Here is a 22,941-nt window from a genome sequence, read left to right as displayed (position 1 = left end):
TAACAGCTCAATTTTTGAAAGTATTCTCACTTTGCAGCACTTTTTCCACACCTGCCTAAAACTTTTGCACAGTACTGCATTTCACTTGTACTTGGCTGTTTCTTCTTTCCCCTGTTCCTCGCGCTGCTGGTGTCCTGTCCTCTACCAGTCTTCGCACTGGCAGCTATTGACTCTTGGCACACTGAGGAGAATGTGCTTTTTCCTGCTCTCCCTCCTCACCCTCTCTGCTCCACCTTCTCTTTAGCTTGCCTCTGCTACGCAGTTTTCGTCACTCCTGACTCCAGCTGAGATTCCCCATGATTGGGCTCATACTCCTTCCTGCTCACAGGCATCCAGGCTCTATCTGCAGACATTGCTCTTCTCCACAGGACAAAGCCTTGACTCACATCTCTCTCCTGAGTTGATCCATGGTTATGTGAAGCTGCTCAGCTGGTTTCTTCTTCAGACAAGCACCCACGCGTGATTTCCAGCCCTTTTTAAAGCCTCCTGTTCATCCCGAGCTTTAAGCCCGCCAATCAAAATCCAAACTTCGTCCTGCTGCAGACCGCAGCTCACCTGCACAGGTACTGAGGAGAAAATCATTAGTGCCGGCAAAAGGGAGGGCAGAAGGAGGAAAAGATAAGCAAAACAAATGTGTCCCTTATAAACTTTGCTGTTCAGGCCTTTTCATTCTTTTTAGCTGCTCTCATCTAACTGTTAAATGAGGATTGTGAATGGGATGCAGGTTACAACTCATTAAAGTCAATGGAAGATATGTAAATAGTTAAACGAGCATGTTTGCCAGTAAGGGTCTACCATTCAGTTTGTTGACATTGCCTTGTGTTTATATACCATGGCCAGGGCAATTTTGGTGCAGATATGCAACAGGTTTCACTCCTGCAATTGAATTCCAATGGTAAGAGTGAAATCTGCTGCAAATCTGCACAATATCCCAGACAAAATCTGCAGTAAATCAACTATGAGTGAACATATCCTTATACTGCACCTGTGTATGAGAATATAACTACTATAATACTACCCCTATGTACAAGACTATAACTACTATAATACTGCTCCTATGTACGAGAATATAATTACTATAATACAGCCCCCTATGTACAAGAATATAACTACTATAATACTGCCTCCTATGCACAAGACTATAACTACTATAATACTGCCTCCTATGTACAAGACTATAACTACTATAATACTGCCCCTATGTACAAGACTATAACTACTATAATACTGCCTCCTATGTACAAGACTATAACTACTATAATACTGCCTCCTATGTACAAGAATATAACTACTATAATACTGCCCCCTATGTGCAAGAATATAACTACTATAATACTGCCCCCTATGTGCAGATATATAACTACTATAATACTGCTCCTATGTACGAGAATATAACTACTATAATACTGCCTCCTATGTACAAGAATATAACTACTATAATACTGCCCCCTATGTACAAGAATATAACTACTATAATACTGCCCCCTATGTACAAGAATATAACTACTATAATACTGCCCCCTATGTACAAAAATATAACTACTATAATACTGCCTCCTATGTACAGGAATATAACTACTATAATACTGCCCCCCATGTACAAGAATATAACTACTATAATACTGGCCCCTATGTACAAGAATATAACTACTATAATACAACCCCTATGTACAAGACTATAACTACTATAATACTGCCTCCTATGTACGAGAATATAACTACTATAATACTGCCCCCTATGTACAAAAATATAACTACTATAATACTGCCTCCTATGTACAAGAATATAACTACTATAATACTGCCCCCCATGTACAAGAATATAACTACTATAATACTGGCCCCTATGTACAAGAATATAACTACTATAATACTACCCCTATGTACAAGACTATAACTACTATAATACTGCCTCCTATGTACGAGAATATAACTACTATAATACTGCCCCCATGTACAAGAATACAACTACTATAATACTGCCTCCTATGTACAAGAATATAACTACTATAATACTGCCTCTTATGTACAAGAATATAACTACTATAATACTACCCCCTATGTACAAGAATATAACTACTATAATACTGCCCCCTATGTACAAGAATATAACTACTATAATACTGCTCCTATGTACGAGAATATAACTACTATAATATAGCCTCCTATGTACAAGACTATAACTACTATAATACTGCCTCCTATGTACAAGAATATAACTACTATAATACAGCCTCCTATGTACAAGAATATAACTACTATAATACTGCCTCCTATGTCCAAGAATATACCTACTATAATACTGCTCCCTATGTACAAGAATATAACTACTATAATACTGCCTTCTGTGTATAAGAATATACCTACTATAATCCTGGCCCCTATGTACAAGAATATAACTACTATAATACTGCCCCCTATGTACAAGAATATAACTACTATAATACTGCCCACTATGTACAAGAATATAACTACTATAATACTGCTCCCTATGTACAGGAATATAACTACTATAATACTGCCTTCTGTGTATAAGAATGTAACTACTGTAAAACCGCCCCCTATGTACAAGAATAGAAATATTATAATACTGCCACCTATGTACAAGTATAGAACTACTATTATACTGCCCCATGAAGCTACTTGCAATGTTAATTCTGGTGTTGAGATTTGAAGTTGCCTCTTAACATAGTAAAAGGCAACTTCCAATCTCAATGCCATAGAAGAATTTGGGAGAACACATTTAAAGCCATCTTTGACGCTCTCAAGAACAAAAGTAACATTGAAGTGGCTTCATGCATCATCGTCTGCCTTTATGCTTTGCAGGGAACTTCTCAAGAGGCATAGCAGAGGAAAGGTGACGCTAATGATTGCAGCATCGCCGCTCACCATCTGGGTAGACTCCTCAAAGTTTCCAAGGACCTGGCAGATGTCTGCCAACCAGGCCCATGTTGGAGTTAGTATTCCACTATAGCTCTACGCTGCTCATAGAGCCTGGCCAACATGTGGAGCGTAGAGTTCCACCGTGTGGGCACGTCGCACAGCAGTCGGTGCACTGGCAGATGAAACCGATGTTGCAGGGTGCGCAGGGTGGCAGCGTCCGTGTGGGACTTGCGGAAATGTGCGCAGAGCCGGCGCACCTTTCCGAGCAGGTCTGACAAGCGTGGATAGCTTTTCAGAAAGCGCTGAACCACCAAATTAAAGACGTGGGCCAGGCATGGCACGTGCGTGAGGCTGCCGAGCTGCAGAGCCGCCACCAGCTTACGGCCGTTGTCACACACGACCATGCCCGGTTGGAGGCTCAGCGGCGCAAGCCAGCGGTCGGTCTGCTCTGTCAGACCCTGCAGCAGTTCGTGGGCCGTGTGCCTCTTCTCTCCTAAGCTGAGTAGTTTCAGCACGGCCTGCTGACGCTTGCCCACCGCTGTGCTGCCACGCCGCGCGACACCGACTGCTGGCGACGTGCTGCTGCTGACACATCTTGATTGCGAGACAGAGGTTGCGTAGGAGGAGGAGGAGGAGGGTGGTTTAGTGGAGGAAGCATACACCGCCGCAGATACCACCACCGAGCTGGGGCCCGCAATTCTGGGGGTGGGTAGGACGTGAGCGGTCCCAGGCTCTGACTCTGTCCCAGCCTCCACTAAATTCACCCAATGTGCCGTCAGGGAGATATAGTGGCCCTGCCCGCCTGTGCTTGTCCACGTGTCCGTTGTTAAGTGGACCTTGGCAGTAACCGCGTTGGTGAGGGCGCGTACAAAGTTGCAGGAGACGTGGTCGTGCAGGGCTGGGACGGCACATCGGGAAAAGTAGTGGCGACTGGGAACTGAGTAGCGCGGGGCCGCCGCCGCCATCATACCTTTGAAAGCCTCCGTTTCCGCAACCCTATACGGCAGCATCTCCAGGCTGATAAATTTGGCTATGTGCACGTTAAACGCTTAAGCGTGCGGGTGCGTGGCGGCATACTTGCGCTTGCGCTCCAACACTTGCGCTAGCGACGGCTGGACGGTGCGCTGAGAGACATTGGTAGATGGGGCCGAGGACAGCGGAGGTAAGGGTGTGGGTGCAGGCCAGGAGACGGTAGTGCCTGTGTCCTGAGAGGGGGGTTGGATCTCAGTAGCAGGTTGGGGCACAGGGGGAGAGGCAGCAGTGCAAACCGGAGGCGGTGAACGGCCTTCGTCCCACCTTGTGGGGTGCTTGGCCATCATATGTCTGCGCATGCTGGTGGTGGTGAGGCTGGTGGTGGTGGCTCCCCGGCTAATCTTGGCGCGACAAAGGTTGCACACCACTGTTCGTTGGTCATCTGCACTCTCAGTGAAAAACTGCCAGACCTTTGAGCACCTCGGCCTCTGCAGGGTGGCATGGCGCGAGGGGGCGCTTTGGGAAACAGTTGGTGGATTATTCGGTCTGGCCCTGCCTCTACCCCTGGCCACCGCACTGCCTCTTCCAACCTGCCCTGCTGCTGCACTTGCCTACCCCTCTGAAGACCTGTCCTCAGTAGGCGTAGCAAACCAGGTGGGGTCAGTCACCTCATCGTCCTGCTGCTCTTCCTCCGAATCCTCTGTGCGCTCCTCCCTCGGACTTACTCCAATTACTACTACCTGAGTGATAGACAACTGTGTCTCATCGTCATCGTCCTCCTCACCCACTGAAAGCTCTTGAGACAGTTGCCGGAAGTTCCCAGTCTCATCCCCCGTGCCCCGGGAACTTTCCAAAGGTTGGGCATCGGTCATGACAAACTCCTCCGGTGGGAGAGGAACCATTGCTGGCCATTCTGGGCAGGGGCCCGGGAACAGTTCCTGGGAGTCTGCCTGCTCCTCAAAATGTGTCATTGTAATGGAGTGAGGAGGCTGGGAGGAAGGAGGAGCAGCAGCCAGAGGATTCAGAGTTGCAGCAGTGGACGGCGCAGAACTCTGGGTGGTCGATAGATTGCTGGATGCACTTTCTGCCATCCACGACAGAACCTGCTCACACTGCTCATTTTCTAATAAAGGTCTACCGCGTGGACCCATTAATTGTGAGATGAATGTGGGGACGCCAGAAACGTGCCTCTCTCCTAATCCCGCAGCAGTCGGCTGCGATACACCTGGATCAGGAGCTCGGCCTGTGCCCACACCCTGACTTGGGCCTCTGCGTCCTCGCCCGCGTCCATGTCCTCTAGGCCTACCCCTACCCCTCAGCATGCTGTATTACCAGTAGCGCAGAAACAGAACGCTGTAATTAAATGTGCCGCTTATTGGCCTGTGGTTGGAGGCTGACTTCCCTTACGGAACGCACAGCAGAGCCAGGAAACAATTTTGCGCACGCCTGTAGTCAGACGTAGGTGCGTATGACTGAGCTAGTGGAATTCACAGCGCAGAAGCAGTCAAGTGGCCAAAGGCCAGTAGTAGGCCTTAAGTATTTTGCTTCTATTTTTTTTAAATGCTGAGCTGATACAGCAGATAGATACTGTAGGCAGCGTATAATATTATGTATACTGTTTCCCTCTGGCGGGATGACGGCGATCATGTAACAGAGACAGCAGATCCAGGAAACAATTTTGCGCAAGCCTGCTGTAACGCTTAGCTGCGTATTAATTAGGACTACTACCCCCAGCAGATAGATACTGTAGGCAGCGTATAATATTATGTATACTGTTTCCCTCTGGCGGGATGACGGCGATCATGTAACAGAGACAGCAGATCCAGGAAACACTTTTGCGCAAGCCTGCTGTAACGCTTAGCTGCGTATTAATTACGACTACTACCCCCAGCAGATAGATACTGTAGGCAGCGTATAATATAATGTATACTGTTTCCCTCTGGCAGGATGACGGTGCTGATGTAACAGAGACAGCAGATCCAGGAAACAATTTTGCGCAAGCCTGCTGTAACGCTTAGCTGCGTATTAATTACGACTACTACCCCCAGCAGATAGATACTGTAGGCAGCGTATAATATAATGTATACTGTTTCCCTCTGGCGGGATGACGGCGATCAATTTTTTGGAAAAAGCCCACTGCCTATATAGCCTGAATATCTCTTTCCCTGCCTCACCAGTACTGGCCCTATACTCTGTACAATGACTGCAGACTGCGGACGCAATGCTCTGCACGGCCGATATACAAAAAAAAAATTGTGCAACACTGCTAAAAGCAGCCTCAATAGTACTGCACACGGTCAGATGTGGCCCTAAGAAGGACCGTTGGGGTTCTTGAAGCCTAAAATAACTCCTAACGCTCTCCCTATAGCAGCTCCGCCACCAGCAGCACTGTCCCTGATCTCTGTCAGAATGCATCTGTGGCGAGCCGCAGGAGGGGCCGATTTATATACTCGGGTGACACCTGATCTCGCCAGCCACTCACTGCAGGGGGGTGGTATAGGGCTTGAACGTCGCAGGGGGAAGTTGTAATGCCTTCCCTGTCTTTCTATTGGCCAAAAAAGCGCGCTAACGTCTCAGAGATGAAAGTGAAAGTAACTTGAACATCGCGTGGTGCTCGTTACGAGGAATGAGCATCTCGAACACGCTAATACTCGAACGAGTATCAAGCTCAGACGAGTACGTTCGCTCATCTCTATTCTTATCCTATCTTCAATATAAGTTATATGTCCGTCTTCAGCTGCTGAGAAGAGCTGGCAAGTAACAAAGCCAGCCGAAGGGGCACAGCACTCAGGTGGGAGCTGCAGCCACTTCATCTCTCTGCAGCCGGAACCTACTGATCTAAACTTTTGGCTTGTTCCTCTGACATGTCAAACGTTTGTAAAAAGTGCCATACACCGTTTCATGTTACGATTGATGTTATTGCTTTTTGTTGAGTGTATGCACAGACGTATACGGTGGTCTATTCTAGGTGCGTCGTAGTAGTTGGGAACATGAGGCTGTGCTTAAAGTCCAGCTTGATTTGCAACACGTTGCTTGTGTGTGTTTTCCGTATTATTTTTAAATGAACTTTTCACACCGGTTATAGAGTCATTTTGTTTTCAACTTGGGAATTAAATTAGAGTTCTTAGCCTAAACACTGCTGGCTCTCATTGCTGCACCAGCAATTTGTACAAAGTGGAGACGCCTACTTGAGGCGAGCCAACTAACCCCCCACCCCTCCTCGTATATGGAGCTGCAACCTCTCTGTAGGGACAAAGTTCTTGTTACGTCTGAGCTGGATGCCAAAAAAACTAGTCCAGATCAGTCACAGTAGTTGTGCAACAGTACGGATATACACACAGTCACATAAGTTGAAAACTAGGATAACAAAACTGTATATAATGTAACTAAAATACAAAATCTCACCCTAACACACTAATGTGTGAAAGGTTGTCTAAAAGCAGGGTGATTGCCCTAACAAGGGTGGCTCTACCGATATTACCTGGGGACTGTCCCTAGATGCTAAGAGGGTGAAGACAGTAGACAGATGTTAACACCAGTAGTCACAGCAACAGTAGGAAGCAGATATGCTACCAATCAAACTGTATCCAGACCCGGGACTTATCTGACAGATGGTTACACCATGACGTCACGGACCAGACCAGAATTCCATGCAGAGCAATAACCAGTGCCCTCTGAAAGAAAGAGACAGAATATAATAAATATAATATATATACACACACTTTGATGATGGCTGATTGGCCGGTTGGTGAAACCACCTCCCCGCCAAACACCAAACAGGCAGATTGATGTTAACACGCCGGCGCCCAGCACTAAATGACTTGTGCTGGCATGCGCTGACTTCGCGGTCAAATGGACTTGGCTGACATTGTGACGTCAGCCCAGACTGACTTCCATGTTGCGGCTATCAATCTACGACATTTCTCCTTTTCTCATAGTCCTTTACTGTCTTCCTTCTTTCTTCTTTTCCTGTTCTGTTTTATTCTCCGCACATATATCTAGGTGATATAAGGATTTAAAGGTGTTATCAGGGGACAAAGAAGTTTATGAAAGCTGCCTAGTCTGCTGCTAAAAAAACCCTCACCTCATCCGATCCCCCTTCACTCCCATTCTGCTAGTGTCTTAGTCCTTCCTTGATATTCACTTCTGGCTCCAGCGATGACATCATCAACGCCAGAGACATGTGATCACTGCAGCCAATCGTCGACTCACTTCGGCCAGTGATTAGCTACAGTGATCACATGTCCCGTTATCACACGTGACTAGAGATGAGCGAACGTACTTGGCCACACCCCTTTTTCACCCGAATACCGCGATTTTCGAGTACTTCCGTACTCGGGCGAAAAAATTCGGGGGGCGCCGTGGGTGAGTGGGGGGTTGCAGCGGGGAGTGGGGGGGAGAGGGAGAGAGGGCTCCCCCATGTTCCCCGCTGCTACCCCCCGCGCCACCACGCCTCCCCCCGCCACCCGGCGCCCCCCGAATCTTTTCACCCGAGTACTGAAGTACTCGAAAATCGCGGTGCTCGATCGAGTAATTACTCGAAACGAGCAGGTTCGCTCATCTCTACATGTGACATGTTGGTTTCCCGTCATAAAGGCCCCTAGCCAATTTGATCCATACAGCATGCTGCACTGTCAAGGATTAGGCCTACTCCCTTCTCTCTGTCGCAGGTGATAGTGTTACGATGGAGATTCAGGATGCAATGCAGCAGACAAAGTACTAAAAATATACACTATTTATTCAAGAATAAAGAAATGTAAGCGAATAATGGTATAGCAACAAGTGAGCAATTAAACTTTTTTTTCGTCCTGAGATAACTTGACGCTAATTAACTAAATCCTAGGATTGCTCATCCTTTATACAATTCCGCTGTATAAAAATCAGTACCATTGAACAAAAATACAAATCTCATAACTTAACACAAAGCCTATCTTTAAAGGGTTGACACACTATTAGTATCAATGCAATCTATTCAAACTCCATTTACTGGGTCTCTATTATGTAGGCTTGTGCTCCTGCATCACTATCCCAGCCCATAACCGCAAGCAATGGAACTTTGCTAAACAGTTCAATTCCTTTGGAGTAATTCTCTCCTATGCAACAAGCCTGTTGGTTGCTAACTACGTCCCTACAGTGTTCGCGTTTAAGATCTGGGTGGAGGCCGGCCTCACTTACAGTTTGTGGAGTGGGAATCACTGCTACTAATGACCCAGGCTGGTCCAAGGTCAGGAGCGTGACTTTACCACAGCTCCCTTAGATCTCTGTTATAGTCCAGATGCCCCATCAGGTTGGGGACATGTCAAAGTCTCTCTTGTAGCTTCCGGTAGTGCCAGTCTCTTAGTCCTCAATCCTGCAACTGCTGTCCTCTCTCAGCAGCCCCTCTGCAGAATACTGTGCCCCTCTTCAGCAGCTCTCTAGCAGCACCTCCACCTGAGTGCATAACACCCTCTCTTGTTGCACAGCAAGAAATTGTCCCCTTTATCTAGGAGCTTCATCCAATCAGCAAGTGTCTATTAGGCGTGCTCAGTTCTTTAAACTTAGTGCAAATTTTGGCACACAGAATAATTTTAGAGGAACGTTTGGTACATTTTACTGCCCATTAACACAGCAGCCTCGTTAACCCTTTAGGGCTGCCCCTTACACCTCATTGGCCTAATCAGTTTTGTGAGTACATGCCTATTAGCAGTGGATCTAAACTTTAAAATAGAACCCTAGTTGGAGAATCCCTTAATTATGGGAACTGTAATGCATTGTAGATCTACGTACTACTCAGGAAATAACACAGGGGTAGTAATAAAGGGTAATTAGGGGGACTGCATGTGCTGAAAAATTGTCATGTCATTCTGACTTGCATCTAAAATGTCTGTTTACATAGCAAAGATAATGATTTTTTGGTAGAGTTAATTATCAGTATAATTCCAGACTGAGGGTAATCATTCTCCAAAGTATAAGACACCTAGGAGAAAACTGTAAAACCATCAAACCTCATAAACTAATTAAATATAAAAAAACACATAAAAATGCATTATAAGGCGCACATTATGTAAATGAATGGACTCATCACAGGCGTCAGTTCTGAACTTCCTTAGACCTTGTCCACATCAGAGGTTCCATTAGGAGCTTCTGTTACAGATTTCCCACTAGAGATATTAGTGGTATGTTGGTGGTACAGGCTATCAATGCTTTACTGGTAAGCAAAATATGATTGTTCCCAGCAAGAGAAACCACCTAATCTTGTAGATATGAAGGGCGGTTTCAAGTCACAAAGCCATAGAAGAATTTGGGAATATAAATTTATAACAACTTTTGACACATTCAATACAGGGCTAAATTCTTCACAAGGATTTATGGGTGAATGGGAGGTAAGAGAACTCTATAGCACAGATAACACTGCTGGCCTGGTGACCTCCTAACACTAATTCAGGAACCATAAACTTTCACTTCCTTATCAGTGCCTAGTTAAAAATGTCTATGTTTCTGTTGCAGTATTCCTTGAAGTTCAAACCAATCACATCCATATCTGTGCCATAGGTATGTGTGTCATAAGTGTGTATAAAGATGCTTGCCTCTTCGGATCTATTTCATTGAAGCCTGAAGAAGAACCCTAAGTGGTTCGCAAGCACACTGTAACATCATGTATTTTTGTTAGCCATTAAAAGGTATCATATCTACAAGGTTACTTGTTTTTTCTTGCTGGGAACAATCACATTTTGCTCTACTGGCTAACACCGTACCAAAACTTTGCTGTCATCATTACTGGTAGAGGTTACAGTGCTAGGCAAATAGAATGGATGCTCCTTTTTGTTTTTTTTACCCGAAACAGGGACACTCTGTTGTGGTGTGCCAGCCGCAGTCAGGTAGTGGGTGATGTCTCTGTGTCAAGCTGCCCTGGAATCTGGCCCCAGCAGCGACGTCTGCGCATACTTGCTTTCCTTTTCTTCTTTCTGTACTGCGGATGTTCCGCCTGGCTCGCCAGCCGACACTCACAATAAAGTTTTTTTTGTTTTTTTTAAACTCCTTTTCCCGCAAAATCTGCGACCCATCCGCAATGTCAACTGCGGATGGGCCGCGGGTTGGAAGCCTCCATTGACTTCAATAGAAGCCATCCATGTGGAATCCGCAAGAAAATGGAGCATGCTGTGATTTTTCATTTACGAGATGAAACCGCAATGGGTTTCCACTCTAGTACACAAAGAATTATTTTTGCATGGGCGGTATTTGCTGCAGAATCCGAAGGCGGTCGCCCGCTCTGGATTTCCGTAATTCAAATCTGCCCGTGTACATTCACCCTAAGCCTGGTCCACGTGATCCATCTTTGGTCGCGGTTGAATGCCTAAAATCCACAGTTAACTGTACGGGTTTCTGCAGAATTGAAGGTAGATTTAAGCTATTTTCAATTCTGAATAGTTGGCGCACTTTTTCTGGCAAAATTTGGATGTTTTCACATCTGCGTTGGAACCACCGGTTGCAGATCCAGCATAAACTACCAGAACAAAAAGCGCTGCATGTAGTGCTTCTTCTTCTGGCAAAAAGCCAGGCGGCTGAGTAGAAAATGAACGGACAGCGTTCTAGTCAATGGGGGCAGCTTGACGGAGCTGTTTGGCCAGGAAATTCCATGAACAGATCACAAAACTGGAACCCCTGAGCGCAGATGTGAAATCACCCTTGGTTTCCGCTCATGTGCACGAAGAATTATTTTTGCATTGCATGTTATGGGCGGTATTTGCTGCAGAATCCGGAGATGGTTGCCTACTCCAAATTCGGCAATTCAAATCCACCAATGTGCATTCCCCCTAAGCCTGGTCCACGTGATCCCTCTTTGGTTGCGGTTGAATGCCTGAATTCCACAGTTAACCGTATGCATTTCTGCTACTGCAAATTCTGCTGCACCTGGAGGAAGCATTGCGCCCATATGAAAGCACCCTTGTTGGAGAACTTTAAAAAGCAGACCTCCATCCCAAGCCCAAACATGTTTCAGATGTATGAGAGCTCCTTCACACTGCTGGAATTTGCATGGGTAAACGTGGCTTTTAATGCAGAATTGAAAAATGAAAAAAAGCACATACAGAATGGGAGAAATTGAGCTAAGCAGCAGCACATGTGAAAAAGACTTGGATATACCAATAGATCACAGACTGAACGTGAGTCAACAGTGTGATGCAGCAGCAAAAAAGGCAAACACAATTCTGGGAAGTATTAAGAGAAGCGGAGAGTCTAGATCACGTGAGGTAATTATCTCCCTCTACTCTTCCTCAGTCAGACCTCATCTGGAATACTGTGTCCAGTTCTGGGCACCTCAATTTAAAAAAGACATAGACAAAATGGAGTAAGTTCAGAAAACAGTTACCAAGATGGTGAGCAGTCTGCAAATCATGTCCTATAAGAACTCTTAAATGATCTGGGAACATTTAGCTTACAAAAAAGAAGGCCGTGAGGAGACTTAATAGCTGTCTACAAATATCTGAAGGGCTGTCACAGTGCAGAGGGATCAGCCCTATTCTCATTTGCACAAGGAAAGACTAGAAGGAATGGGATGAAACTGAAAGGGAAGAGACGGAAATTAGATATAAGAAAAAACTTTCTGACAGTAAGGGTGATCAATGAGTGGAACAGGTTACCATGGGAGGTGGTGAGTTCTCCTTCAATGGAAGTGTTCAAACAAAGGCTGGACAAATGTCTGTCTGAGATGACTTAGTAAATCCTGCACTGAGCAGGGGGTTGGACCCGATGACCCTGGAGGTCCCTTCCATTCTACCATTCTATGAGTCTAACATGTATTAATATCAGTGGGTCAGACCTTTGTGGAATGTGCTATGAAAGGTTATCATTATACAAAACATATAAAAGTGTACTTGTGCAAACCGATTGAGGCTGATTATGAAACAATAAATGGGGTGGGGTTTGGGTACGTTTTACACGTGATTGGTTAATTCTCTTAAAAACAACCTAGGTATAACCAGCAATCTCCCTGAAAGTCACGGCTGCTGTAAAACATTAACAGTCGTCTAGAAACTGTACAACTCTCATTGATTGTATCCCAGCGTTGGTGCACAGATCAGAAGCTTTCCTGGATCCCCGAAGCTAAGTGATTGTCTCTTTAAGGTACTGTCTTGTGTTTTTGCCATTTAGGCATTTTCCCGCATTTTATAGGTTTTATTCATGTATTCCCTTCATTAAAGTCTGGCTTATCACATTACTGTGCGTGTGCAGACTAATTGTGCAATCCGTGAATCTACTGTACAACTCAATCAGATCCGTCCTGCTGACCTGTACTAATCTGCTACCATGGCCAGAAGTAAACTGCCTCAATCTATAGACCTAGCAGTATACTATACCCTCTTTGAGAAGACCAACCAAAACTGTATTGGGCAGAAAAGTGGTCGTCTAGTGCAGTTCTCAAAGTGAATGGCCAGTAGGCATAATGTATGGTGGAACTGAACAGGAAATCTAGTCTGGATAAAGAGGCGGTCTTTTCAAGAGGTTTCCCTGGTATCATATAGACACTGTTTGTATTTAGAATATAGCATCCAATCTTGCTGAAGCTGGCAAGATAATGATGGCATCAGACATGTAAGCAGAACCGTACTTGGAGTTTATGCTGCCCTGCGCACCGAGGACACTAAATATCGTAGCTGTCATTATTTAAATACTATATGACACTACCCTGTTTCCCTGAAAATAAGACATACCCTGAGAATAAGACATAGCATGATTTTCCAGAATTTTTGAGGATGCAAAATGATTTTTCAGGTTTTTTGAGGATGCTTGAAATATAAGCCCTACTCCAAAATTAAGCCCTGCTAACAGTTAATTGAAAAAGTCAATTTAAATAGTGTCCAGGCAGCTATACATGTAAAAAAGTTAAACCTTTTTGAACAAAAATTAATATAAGACTCTGTCTTATTTTCGGAGAAACACGGTGGTCACGGCACTTGGAGACAACTTGTGTGAATATGCTAGTCAATGGTGATAACTAGCAAAAATGCTAATTGCTTTATTTACTGCAAATGAGGTTTTTGTGCTGAAAAATCCCTTTAAGGCCTCCTGTCCACGAGCGATATTTCACTGTGTTACCCGCGGCAATAATCCGCAGGTAGCGCAATAGACGCTTTCCATAGTATAACTATGGAAAAAGCCGCCCGATGTAGATGAGCCATTTTCCGCTCGCGTCTAAAAATCGTAGCGTGTCGCGATGAACCCATCATAATGATAGGTTAATTGCGGTGGCATAATGCTCCCCTTTGGTGGCTCCCACAGTGGAAATCCACGGTGGTATATCGCACTGCCCGTGGACAGCCGGCCTAAAGTTCCTGGCCACTGGGGAAGGGGTCTCCCTTCCTTCTTATTTGCTATCTGCTGCCTATTCTCAAGTGAATTCAGTCTGTAGTAACAGATAACAAGACTGAGAACAAGAAGTGAAGGACAGTGATGACTCATGCTGCCCAGAGAAGTCTATGGAGGAGGAGGGAGAGATTTTCACATAGATGTTGCAGCAGCTAACTGAAAATTAGAGATAGAGTCTGAAAAAAGGAAAACTCTTGAAAATGCAGGCTAATAGTCCTATAATGGCCAGAGACAGTGTCAGTCCTCATGTGCACACAACCAATTATATCAATGACTCTCACTGGCCAATCAAGTAAATATCAAAGACCTCCCCATCATCTAAATATATGTCATGCAGTCAGAAGGAGTGTATGGAGCAGGCTTGTAAGCCGAGTCCACTTCATACCCGGAAACTATCAAAAGTTTTGACAGCTGACAACCGCCAGCAACGGAGTTGGCTTGGATCAAGCCAGTCAACTATTTAGGTCTCATACACATGTGGATTTCCGGGACGGAAGACTTGCGAGTCAGTGCGGCAATGATTTTTAAATGCCGGCGATGGTTTTGTTTATCATTCCTTTTATTTTTATTCCCTTTGCCACTGAAGAAGAGGCATTTTAGCTGTTTTTTATGGAATACACATCACTATCTTTTATACTATCTCTGTAGATAAACGAATCAAGCGATGGAAGTGTGAATTGGACCTAGAATAAAGTTTCTCTGTAGGCTGTAATAGTGTATAGCTGTATACAGACCCTCTAATACAGTTTTACAAGTATGGTAATATCAAAAATGCATCTTTCTTTCAGGTTTTCCAATGGCAAATGAGGCACAGCCGTGTCCCTGTGAGCTGGGGGATCAATTGGACTATGAAGGACTTGGGAAGGAGATTCAGATCGAACATATGAAAGCTTACATCTCCGTACCAAAAACTAGCACTAATAAAGCCATCATTGTGGTTCAAGATATTTTTGGATGGACGCTTTCAAACACAAGAAGTATCGCAGATCTTCTTGCTTCGCACGGATACATGTAAGTGATGTTCTCATTACAAATTACTACAACAGTAAAGATTGTACAAGTGTAATTAACTCTTTCCAATCCACTGTCTGACGTCTGAAGATATTATGATTTAAGGCTGTACAGCTCCGATGTTGGAAGACGTCCGCCGGCGTTCTCTTACTGTATATTGCCAGCCTCTCTGCTGTCGGAGCCTATCCAACGTGTCACCTCATGCAGTACTGGCTTTAGCCAGCAGATAGCGCTGTTGTATAATGGCAGAAAAAGACTATGGCCCCTAGGAAAACCAGGATACAAATTAGATTGGAAAGCGTTAAGGCTTGATGCGTTAGAGCTGTGGTGCTGGCGAAAGCTGCTGCGTATGTCCTGGACGGCGAGAGTAACAAACAAGGAAGTCCTGAAATGTGTAAGACCCGATATATTACTTGAGGGCAAGATGACCAGACCGACATATTTTGGCCATGTAGTGCGAGCAGAGTCGCTAGAAAAATCTATAATGCTTGGATAGATCAGTGGCAGAAGAAGACCCGGCCACCAAAGGACATGATGGCTGATACGGTCAGAGCTGATACTGGCATCGATATCACACAACTGAACGAAGTAGTGCAAAACCAAAAACATAGAAGGAGTCTTTAGGGTGCCTGTCCACGGGCGTGATTTCGCCGGCGGTAAACCACCAGAGAATCACGCCGGCTGACGCTTCCCATAGCATTGCTATGGAAAGCGCCGGCACCTGTCCATGAGCGAAGAATCATTGCGATTCCCGCTCGCCGCAGGCAATTCGCAGCATGCTGTGAATTGCCCCGATTCTCTGTGGCCAGCCTATCTATCAGATAGGGCTGACCGGTGGAGAATCAGCGGTGGCTCCTGCTCCCGGGCAGCGGCTCCCGTGGCAGAGATCTGCCGCGGAACTTCGCATCGCCCGTGGACAGGGGGCCATAGGGTCACCAAGGGCAGTGAACGACTCAACGGCTAACACGAATAATCTGCTCACTTAGGAACCAGAGATGTGATTTTTTTTCTCCTATTTACTGGTGAAACTTAAAAACATAACATTATAAAAGGCTAAAATGAACTGTCACGGTGTTCCCCCTAAAACTTGAAAGGGGGTTTTCAGGACCGGTCGTCAACAGTTGATCGTCCGGGGTCTGCTGCGCAGGATACTGGCCAATCCGTTGTTTGTGTGCCTGCTGTAAGCACCAAAACAACGGGTTTCACAGTGGAAACAGATATCTGTGATCCCCAAGTAATGGCCAGTGCTGCTAATTATCAGTGAGACTTGCGCCTGTTGTATGCTGTGTTTTGGCGCTGATCGGCTAAGGTCCCAAGTAGCGGACCCCAGACGATCAACTGTTATTGACCTGTCCTGATGAGCCTGGAAAACCCCTTTAAGTGATCAATGCACTTTGTTTTAGCTTGTTTTAATACAATGGCCCATGTGATAACTAGCAAAAGTACAAATCACTTTATTTACTTAAAATCAGGTTTTTGTACTCAAATATTACCCAAAACACTTTAATGTTTCCTTTCTATAATGTTTATAGCGCTGTCGTGGGTGACTTTTTTGTGGGCCAGGAACCATGGAACCCAAACGATGATTTTGCTAATTTTCCAAAATGGATTGAAAGCAGACAAGCCAGTAACACATACAAGTAAGTGGGGATGTATAAAGAGGCTGCGATGGATGGATGGATGGATAGATAGATAAATATTACACATCTAAGATATCTGACAGGCAGTCTATCAAGTCACCCACGGGGATAGCTTGATAGGCATTCTGCCATGACAGCCCTGGGGCCTTTCAGAAAGCCACTGGCTGCCATGACACTCACATGGCTCCTTACGATCTCATCCCAGGAGGTCGTACGGAACCCCTGAACATTGGTCGCAGGATTTAAATGCCGCTGTCAGAATTCATAGTGGCATTTAAATGGTTAACAGCCCCGATGAGCCGCGCAGCTCATTGGAGCTGTTACCCGCGGGTGTCAGCTGTAATAAACAGCCGACACCCGCGATGTATGGAGGGAGATCAACGCGCAATCTCCCTTCATATATGTCCTGCAACGGCAGGACATAAAAACACTATAGGGCGGTCACTAAGGGGTTAAGCTGCAATACTAGGCACAACCCAAAAACAACCATTAAAAAAATATGGTGCCTGAGAAGCATTAGACAAGAGTCTGCACTGCATAGAAGTGACTGCAATATACATAGGAGAAGTCTAGAGTGTGATGGACAATCAGGTGAGGGGGGAAGGGCGGGAGGCAGAAAAATATGTTTGCGTCGGAGTGTCCCTTTATGGGTACCTTCATATTTGTGTTTAAAATCGTGCGATTTTCACGCGATGCAAGAATGAGTGAAAATGCAGAATTATAAAACTAATGATTTTCAATGGTTTTATTCACATTTGCAGTTTTTAATGAAAAAAAATCGCGGGATGTCCTATCTGCATTTAGTTTTGTTTTTTCCTCCAATGTTTCCCTATGGAACCTCCTTTTTATCGCATCGCAAAGCGCAAACTTGCGATCTTCATGCGATGCGGTTTTAAGATTGGAAATTCCTATAGTCTATCGCAAGAGAAACACACGAGAAAATCGCAAGCAGCAGCGAGCTTTACCGTAGTAAGTAGGGAATTAAAGGGGGTCGTCTAACGACTGAAGCTTATCACCTAGGCACAGGATCGGGGATAGAAGACTGATCGCTGGGGTCTCACCGCTGGGACCCTCACTGATCCCAAGGATGGGGGCTCGTGTTCCCCTACTCTTGTCACTGCAGGATCGTTGACCCAGCCCGCAGTGATGTCAGATGGAATGAAGCACTTCTCCATGTCTTTCATTTCAATGAGGCCGACGGTCGACTATTTCCACCAGCCCTATTGAAATGAATGGGGTGGGGGAGGGCAATGTTACATACATCACTGTGGGTTGGTTCAGCAATCCCACAGTGATGAGAAGAAGGGGACACGAGACCCCCATTCTCAGGATTGGTAGGTGGTCCCCACAATCAATCTTTCATCAGCTATCCTATGGATGGGTGATAAAAGTCAATCATGGCACAACTCCTTTAAAGATTTTTAAAAAGTTAGGTTTTCTGCCTTCCATATTTAACTTTTTACATTTTTTTATTTTTCAGAGAGGTTGACGTTCTGCTGAAATATTTAAAGGAGCAGTACCACGCAACTAGTATTGGAGCGATTGGATTTTGCTGGGGTGGTTCTGTAACCCATTATCTCATGCTAAAGTATCCGGAACTAAAGGCTGGAGTGGCATTCTATGGTGACTTATCTCATATAAATGTATCTACCGCATTGCGCACATGTTTAGAAATGTATATATATATATATATATATATATATATATATACTTAACATCATAATAGTGTTGAATGTTTCAGATAAAACATACAACCAAATAAAAGGTATCTAATGCCCTCCTTGAACTTTGTGCCATGTATCATCACAGTGGATTTAAAGTGCCCATACAGCTTCAACAACTGTTGGACAGATTTGCGAGAGCTGTTCCCTCCGGCTTCCTTCACACCAGTGTTCAGCTTAGGGGTTTTTTTTTTACACGGGACTATCTGTCGGGCAACAGATACCCGACAGGTTGTCCCAACGATAATTGTTCCTGTGCTTTTACACTGGAATCAGCATTGCCGACACAACGGAGGTGCGGATTATTATGGCCTGCTCACCTCCATTCACAGTAAGCAGGCAGTTGCTCATAAGTGACCGACTGCTTGTTTACACGGAACGATGCAGAAACTGAACAAAGAACCAGAAGTGAAATCTTCTTGCTTGTTGTTCAGTCTGTGCATGCATTTACACTAAACCATTCTCGCTGGATCGGGGTAATCCGAACGATAATCGTTCCATGTAAAAGCACCGTTAGGTGAACGTTTGTGTGTTTAGGGAGGTAAGCTACAGCTTGACAGCTCTGGTGTCGGGGAACTCTCCTGGGGAACAAATGGCTCAGTTGTTGAAATTCAACATCTCTGATCCTTTTTTTCTCTCGACATCATCTATCCGGGACGAGTTGAGCCGTCACCGTACACATTAGTAAGTCATCGGGCCCGGCCATAGTTGGCAGGTTCAGATGAAAAAAAAATTTGTGTTGGACCTTTAGGCCATGTTCACACTATTCAGGTATGTGCATGTTTCTACAGAGTTTGGGGAGACAATTTTGCAACTTCCTTTTGATTCTGCCTGAGTACCACAGCTGCGGATAACTACATCAAAGTTTCCCAAGTGGACCCATTAGTGGTCTATGGAGGCTGCCCTGCCATAACTTGTATTAATAGCAGCGTTATTAACTCTTCCCAGCTGGAGGAAACAGAGGATTTTAAAAATAAGCTATCCAAGGTCCCATACGATGAGCACATGTGACGGCCGACATCACATACCGCGTGCGTGGTGTTGCTTGGCACAGTACCTTTCTCGATTACAGATAGAAGCACCATAGCTCGGAGGTTAGAATGCTTCTTTGATTTCAGTCTTTTTCTTCCCAGGTTTAGTCCGTGAAGACCGTGAGAAGTATCAGTTGCTTGGCCCAACGTTGTTCATTTTTGCTGAAAATGATTTTGTCATACCGCTTGAACAGGTAAGAACCGTTGTTATATAAGAGGGAAACCATTGTAGACTAGTGATGAGCGATTAGTGGAACCAGTTTTTATTACCATTAACCCCTTAATGACACGGCCTATTTTGGCGTTGAGGACCAAGCAATTTTTGGTATTTTTCCATCTCCATTTTTCAAAAGCCATAACTTTTTTATTTTTCCATCGATGCGGCCGTATAAGGGCTTGTTTTTTGCGTGGCAAGCTGTAGTTTTTATCATTGCAACTTTTGGGTACATAGACTATATCGTAAAACTTTCATTATTTTTTTTCATGATAATAGGGAGAGAAAACGCATCAATTCTGACAAAGATTTTTTTTTTTTTTTTTTTTTTAAATTAGCATTTTGCCTCTGTTTTTTAGCGTTTTTTTTACGCTTTTTGTTGTACAAAATAAAAAGCATGTTCAACTTTTTGTACACGTCGTTACGGACGCATCAATACCCAATATGTGGGGTTTTAATTTTTTTTTTACCTTTTTTTATGCTAATATTAGAAAAAGTATAAAAAAGGTGTTTTTTTTACATTTTTATTTTCTTTTACACTATTTGAGTCCCTCTGAGGGACTTGCAGCACTGTGCCTATGATCGCTGTCATAAGGCATGGCAGAGCTACTGCTCTGCCATGCCTTATCGCTTATACAGCGATCATAGGCAATACAGGACGCCAGTGTCTGGCGTCCTGTTGCCATGGTGACAGGCCAGGCTCTCGCGATGACATTGCGAGAGCCGTCCCTCTGTGAACTCTTTCCCTGCCGCGATCTACTTAGATCGCGGCAGGGAAGGGGTTAACAGCGGGGTGCGCATCTCCGATGCCCCCGGCTGTTGCAGCGGGACGCCGGCTGTGACTGACAGCCGGCTCCGGCTGCAGGATAGCGCGAGATCATGACTGACCTCGCGCTATCCCGATGACGTACCGGTACGTCCTGTTGTGGGAAGTACCCCGCTCCCAGGACGGTTAATACAGTCTGGGAATGCAGTTACACATCTGGGGCACACTGTGTTCCTCCCCAAACATTGGTCAATATAGTGTACAGTGGTGTAGGGGGGATCAATCGTAACACAAAGGTGTCACTGAAAACAAGAGAAGGCACGCAAAGGGTCACCTAGGTCCAAAAACTGTGCCAAGGAACACAGCACGGGTGCCACTTGTTTTAAAGCAATGTCATCAATTTTATGCTTTTTATCCTTGGGTAAGACGCCAGTGCTCAGCCTTAAGAGACTTCATTGGAACAGGAGGTTGGCCATGTTCTAGATCAGGGTTTCCTAAACTCCAAACCTTAAGACCAACAAAAGGTCATGATTTGAGGATGCCCTATAGACAAAACACAGAGCAATGTATGAGGCACGTACATCACCTGTGCTATAGAAATCCTGACCTGTTGAGGGGTCATGGGGACTGGAGTTTGGAAACATTGTTCTAGATTTTTCCTCTTTTGCAGGTTACATCCCTGGATCAAAATCTGAAGAAGCATTGCACGGCTGACTATAAAGTTAAAGTATTTCCAAAGCAAACTCATGGGTTTGCCCACAGGAAGAAAGAAGATATCAACCCTGATGACAAGCCATATATTCTAGAAGCAAGGAAGGACATGCTTGAGTGGCTGAAGAAGTATGTAAACTAGTCTACAGTACGAATACTAGAAGTAGGGTAGGGATACAAGCATGAAAAGGACATGTTTTAACGAGAGGAGGAGTCGCTTATATAGGATCAAACAATGCTTGAATAACTAATTTGTAGCAAATAAAGAGTTAATTTCCATTCGACTCATTACCTTTTATTTATCTACAAATAGCCTGCAGCCGCAGTATATGAGAATACAGAAATCCTTCATTTATAAGGGGTCAACATATTCTCCAGCCGGTTACAGTCTAGGGAAGTATGAGGCTTGACCAAACTAAAGGAGGACCTGATAGGAGAAGAGGATACTGACATATTGTATAAAGGGGTTGTCCAATTGTAAACTATTGATGACCTACTGTCAGGATAATCCATCAATAGCAGATGGTTGGAGAACAACCCCCTGGGACCCCTTCTGATCAGGCCAATACACCGGGTTAATTTCTGCAGGAAGCAGATGACTCAGTTCTTTTTGCAGTGGCCAGGCCTGGAATTACAGGCAAAGTTCCTATTGAAGTAAATGGGAATTTTGTTGGCAGTACCAAACCTGACCATTGCAACAGGAATGGAGCTGTTTGGTTCCTGCAGAAATCAGCTCAGTGCACGAATGCATAAGCCTCAAAGAAATTTTTTTTTTATTTTTTATAAGAAGCAATCTAAAAGTCAAACTATAGGGCGTCCTGCAAAAAAAAAATCCCTCGTACAACTCAACGGGGGGGAAAAAAAAAATAAATAAAAATTACTTATGGCTGTCACAATTCATAAGATGAATTACCAATAGTCAATGGTATTTAAAATGAGAGTCGCAAGCGTGTGCATCTGCTCACCAGCACGCATGAAACACAGGTGGCCCAAAGGACACGGCCACTGGGAGGTTTCGCACACGTATCGGAAGTAAAAGGTCGTTATGCGAGCTCAAATCTGTGTTTGCTCAATTGTAAAAGCAGAAATTTTGGGGGTTGGTGGAAGGACCGTACAAACTCAGTTATATTGTAGCAAACTGTTACTTCTGATGTGTAATGCGCATGCAAACACTCCAGGGCCACGTCCTTCGGGCCACGTGCGCTTCCGGCTCTTACATTTTAAATACCCTTGCTTATTTGTAATATCTCATGAATTGTGCTTCAAAAAGGAGGCCAACGACCTTAGAAGTCCTTCGAAACGCGTTTCACTTTCCTCTACCTCCTATTGTGTGTCATGGAATACACTGGAGTTGCTCTTGCTCCCTACTAACCACTTGGACCATTGTGTGATAATCAAAGGGAACATGGATATCTGGGAGGATTGCTTTGTGAACCCCTCACTACGGTGAAGGCGAACCCCGAATTAGCGGTGTGGCTGCCTGTCTTTTCTGATGGGCGGTTCACACTAGGCAAGTTCTAACCTTTTGCATTCTCCACATTATACTATACCTACATGTATGTGTATACACATTCTCGGAGCGCTGTCTTAAACCCTTCTTCCATACAGGAATAGTCGATTGGCAGAGGTTCGCCACTAAGAACCCAAG

At 44.8% G+C, this 22,941-nt stretch overlaps 1 protein-coding gene across 2 annotated transcripts; it reads left to right on the top strand.

The window, feature by feature from the left end:
* The first annotated feature begins 270 nt into the window (after positions 1-270).
* CMBL (carboxymethylenebutenolidase homolog) lies at positions 271-21,572 on the top strand. Of its 2 annotated transcripts, none has more exons than XM_066584984.1 (6): positions 271-563; positions 14,988-15,210; positions 16,743-16,850; positions 18,331-18,473; positions 19,705-19,796; positions 21,253-21,572. In XM_066584984.1, the coding sequence occupies exons 2-6, from the start codon at positions 14,996-14,998 to the stop codon at positions 21,433-21,435; spliced, it is 741 nt and encodes a 246-aa protein (XP_066441081.1). In that variant the 5' UTR covers positions 271-563; positions 14,988-14,995; the 3' UTR covers positions 21,436-21,572. The 2 variants fall into 2 exon arrangements, with proteins under 2 accessions (XP_066441081.1, XP_066441082.1); XM_066584985.1 differs by lacking the exon at positions 271-563 and adding an exon at positions 12,839-12,957.
* The last annotated feature ends 1,369 nt before the right edge of the window (positions 21,573-22,941 follow it).

This window comes from Eleutherodactylus coqui, chromosome 12, assembly GCF_035609145.1.
Source record: "Eleutherodactylus coqui strain aEleCoq1 chromosome 12, aEleCoq1.hap1, whole genome shotgun sequence".
NCBI lineage: Eukaryota > Metazoa > Chordata > Amphibia > Anura > Eleutherodactylidae > Eleutherodactylus > Eleutherodactylus coqui.
This window is presented reverse-complemented; position numbering and strand designations above follow the sequence as displayed.

Bases quoted from the DNA above. Each gene is read 5' to 3' on its own strand.
- CMBL (XM_066584984.1), top strand. From the start codon at position 14,996: ATGGCAAATGAGGCACAGCCGTGTCCCTGTGAGCTGGGGGATCAATTG. The intron at 15,211-16,742 runs GTAAGTGATGTT...TAATGTTTATAG, and splicing joins CTTGCTTCGCACGGATACAT to CGCTGTCGTGGGTGACTTTT. The intron at 16,851-18,330 runs GTAAGTGGGGAT...TTTATTTTTCAG, and splicing joins CAAGCCAGTAACACATACAA to AGAGGTTGACGTTCTGCTGA.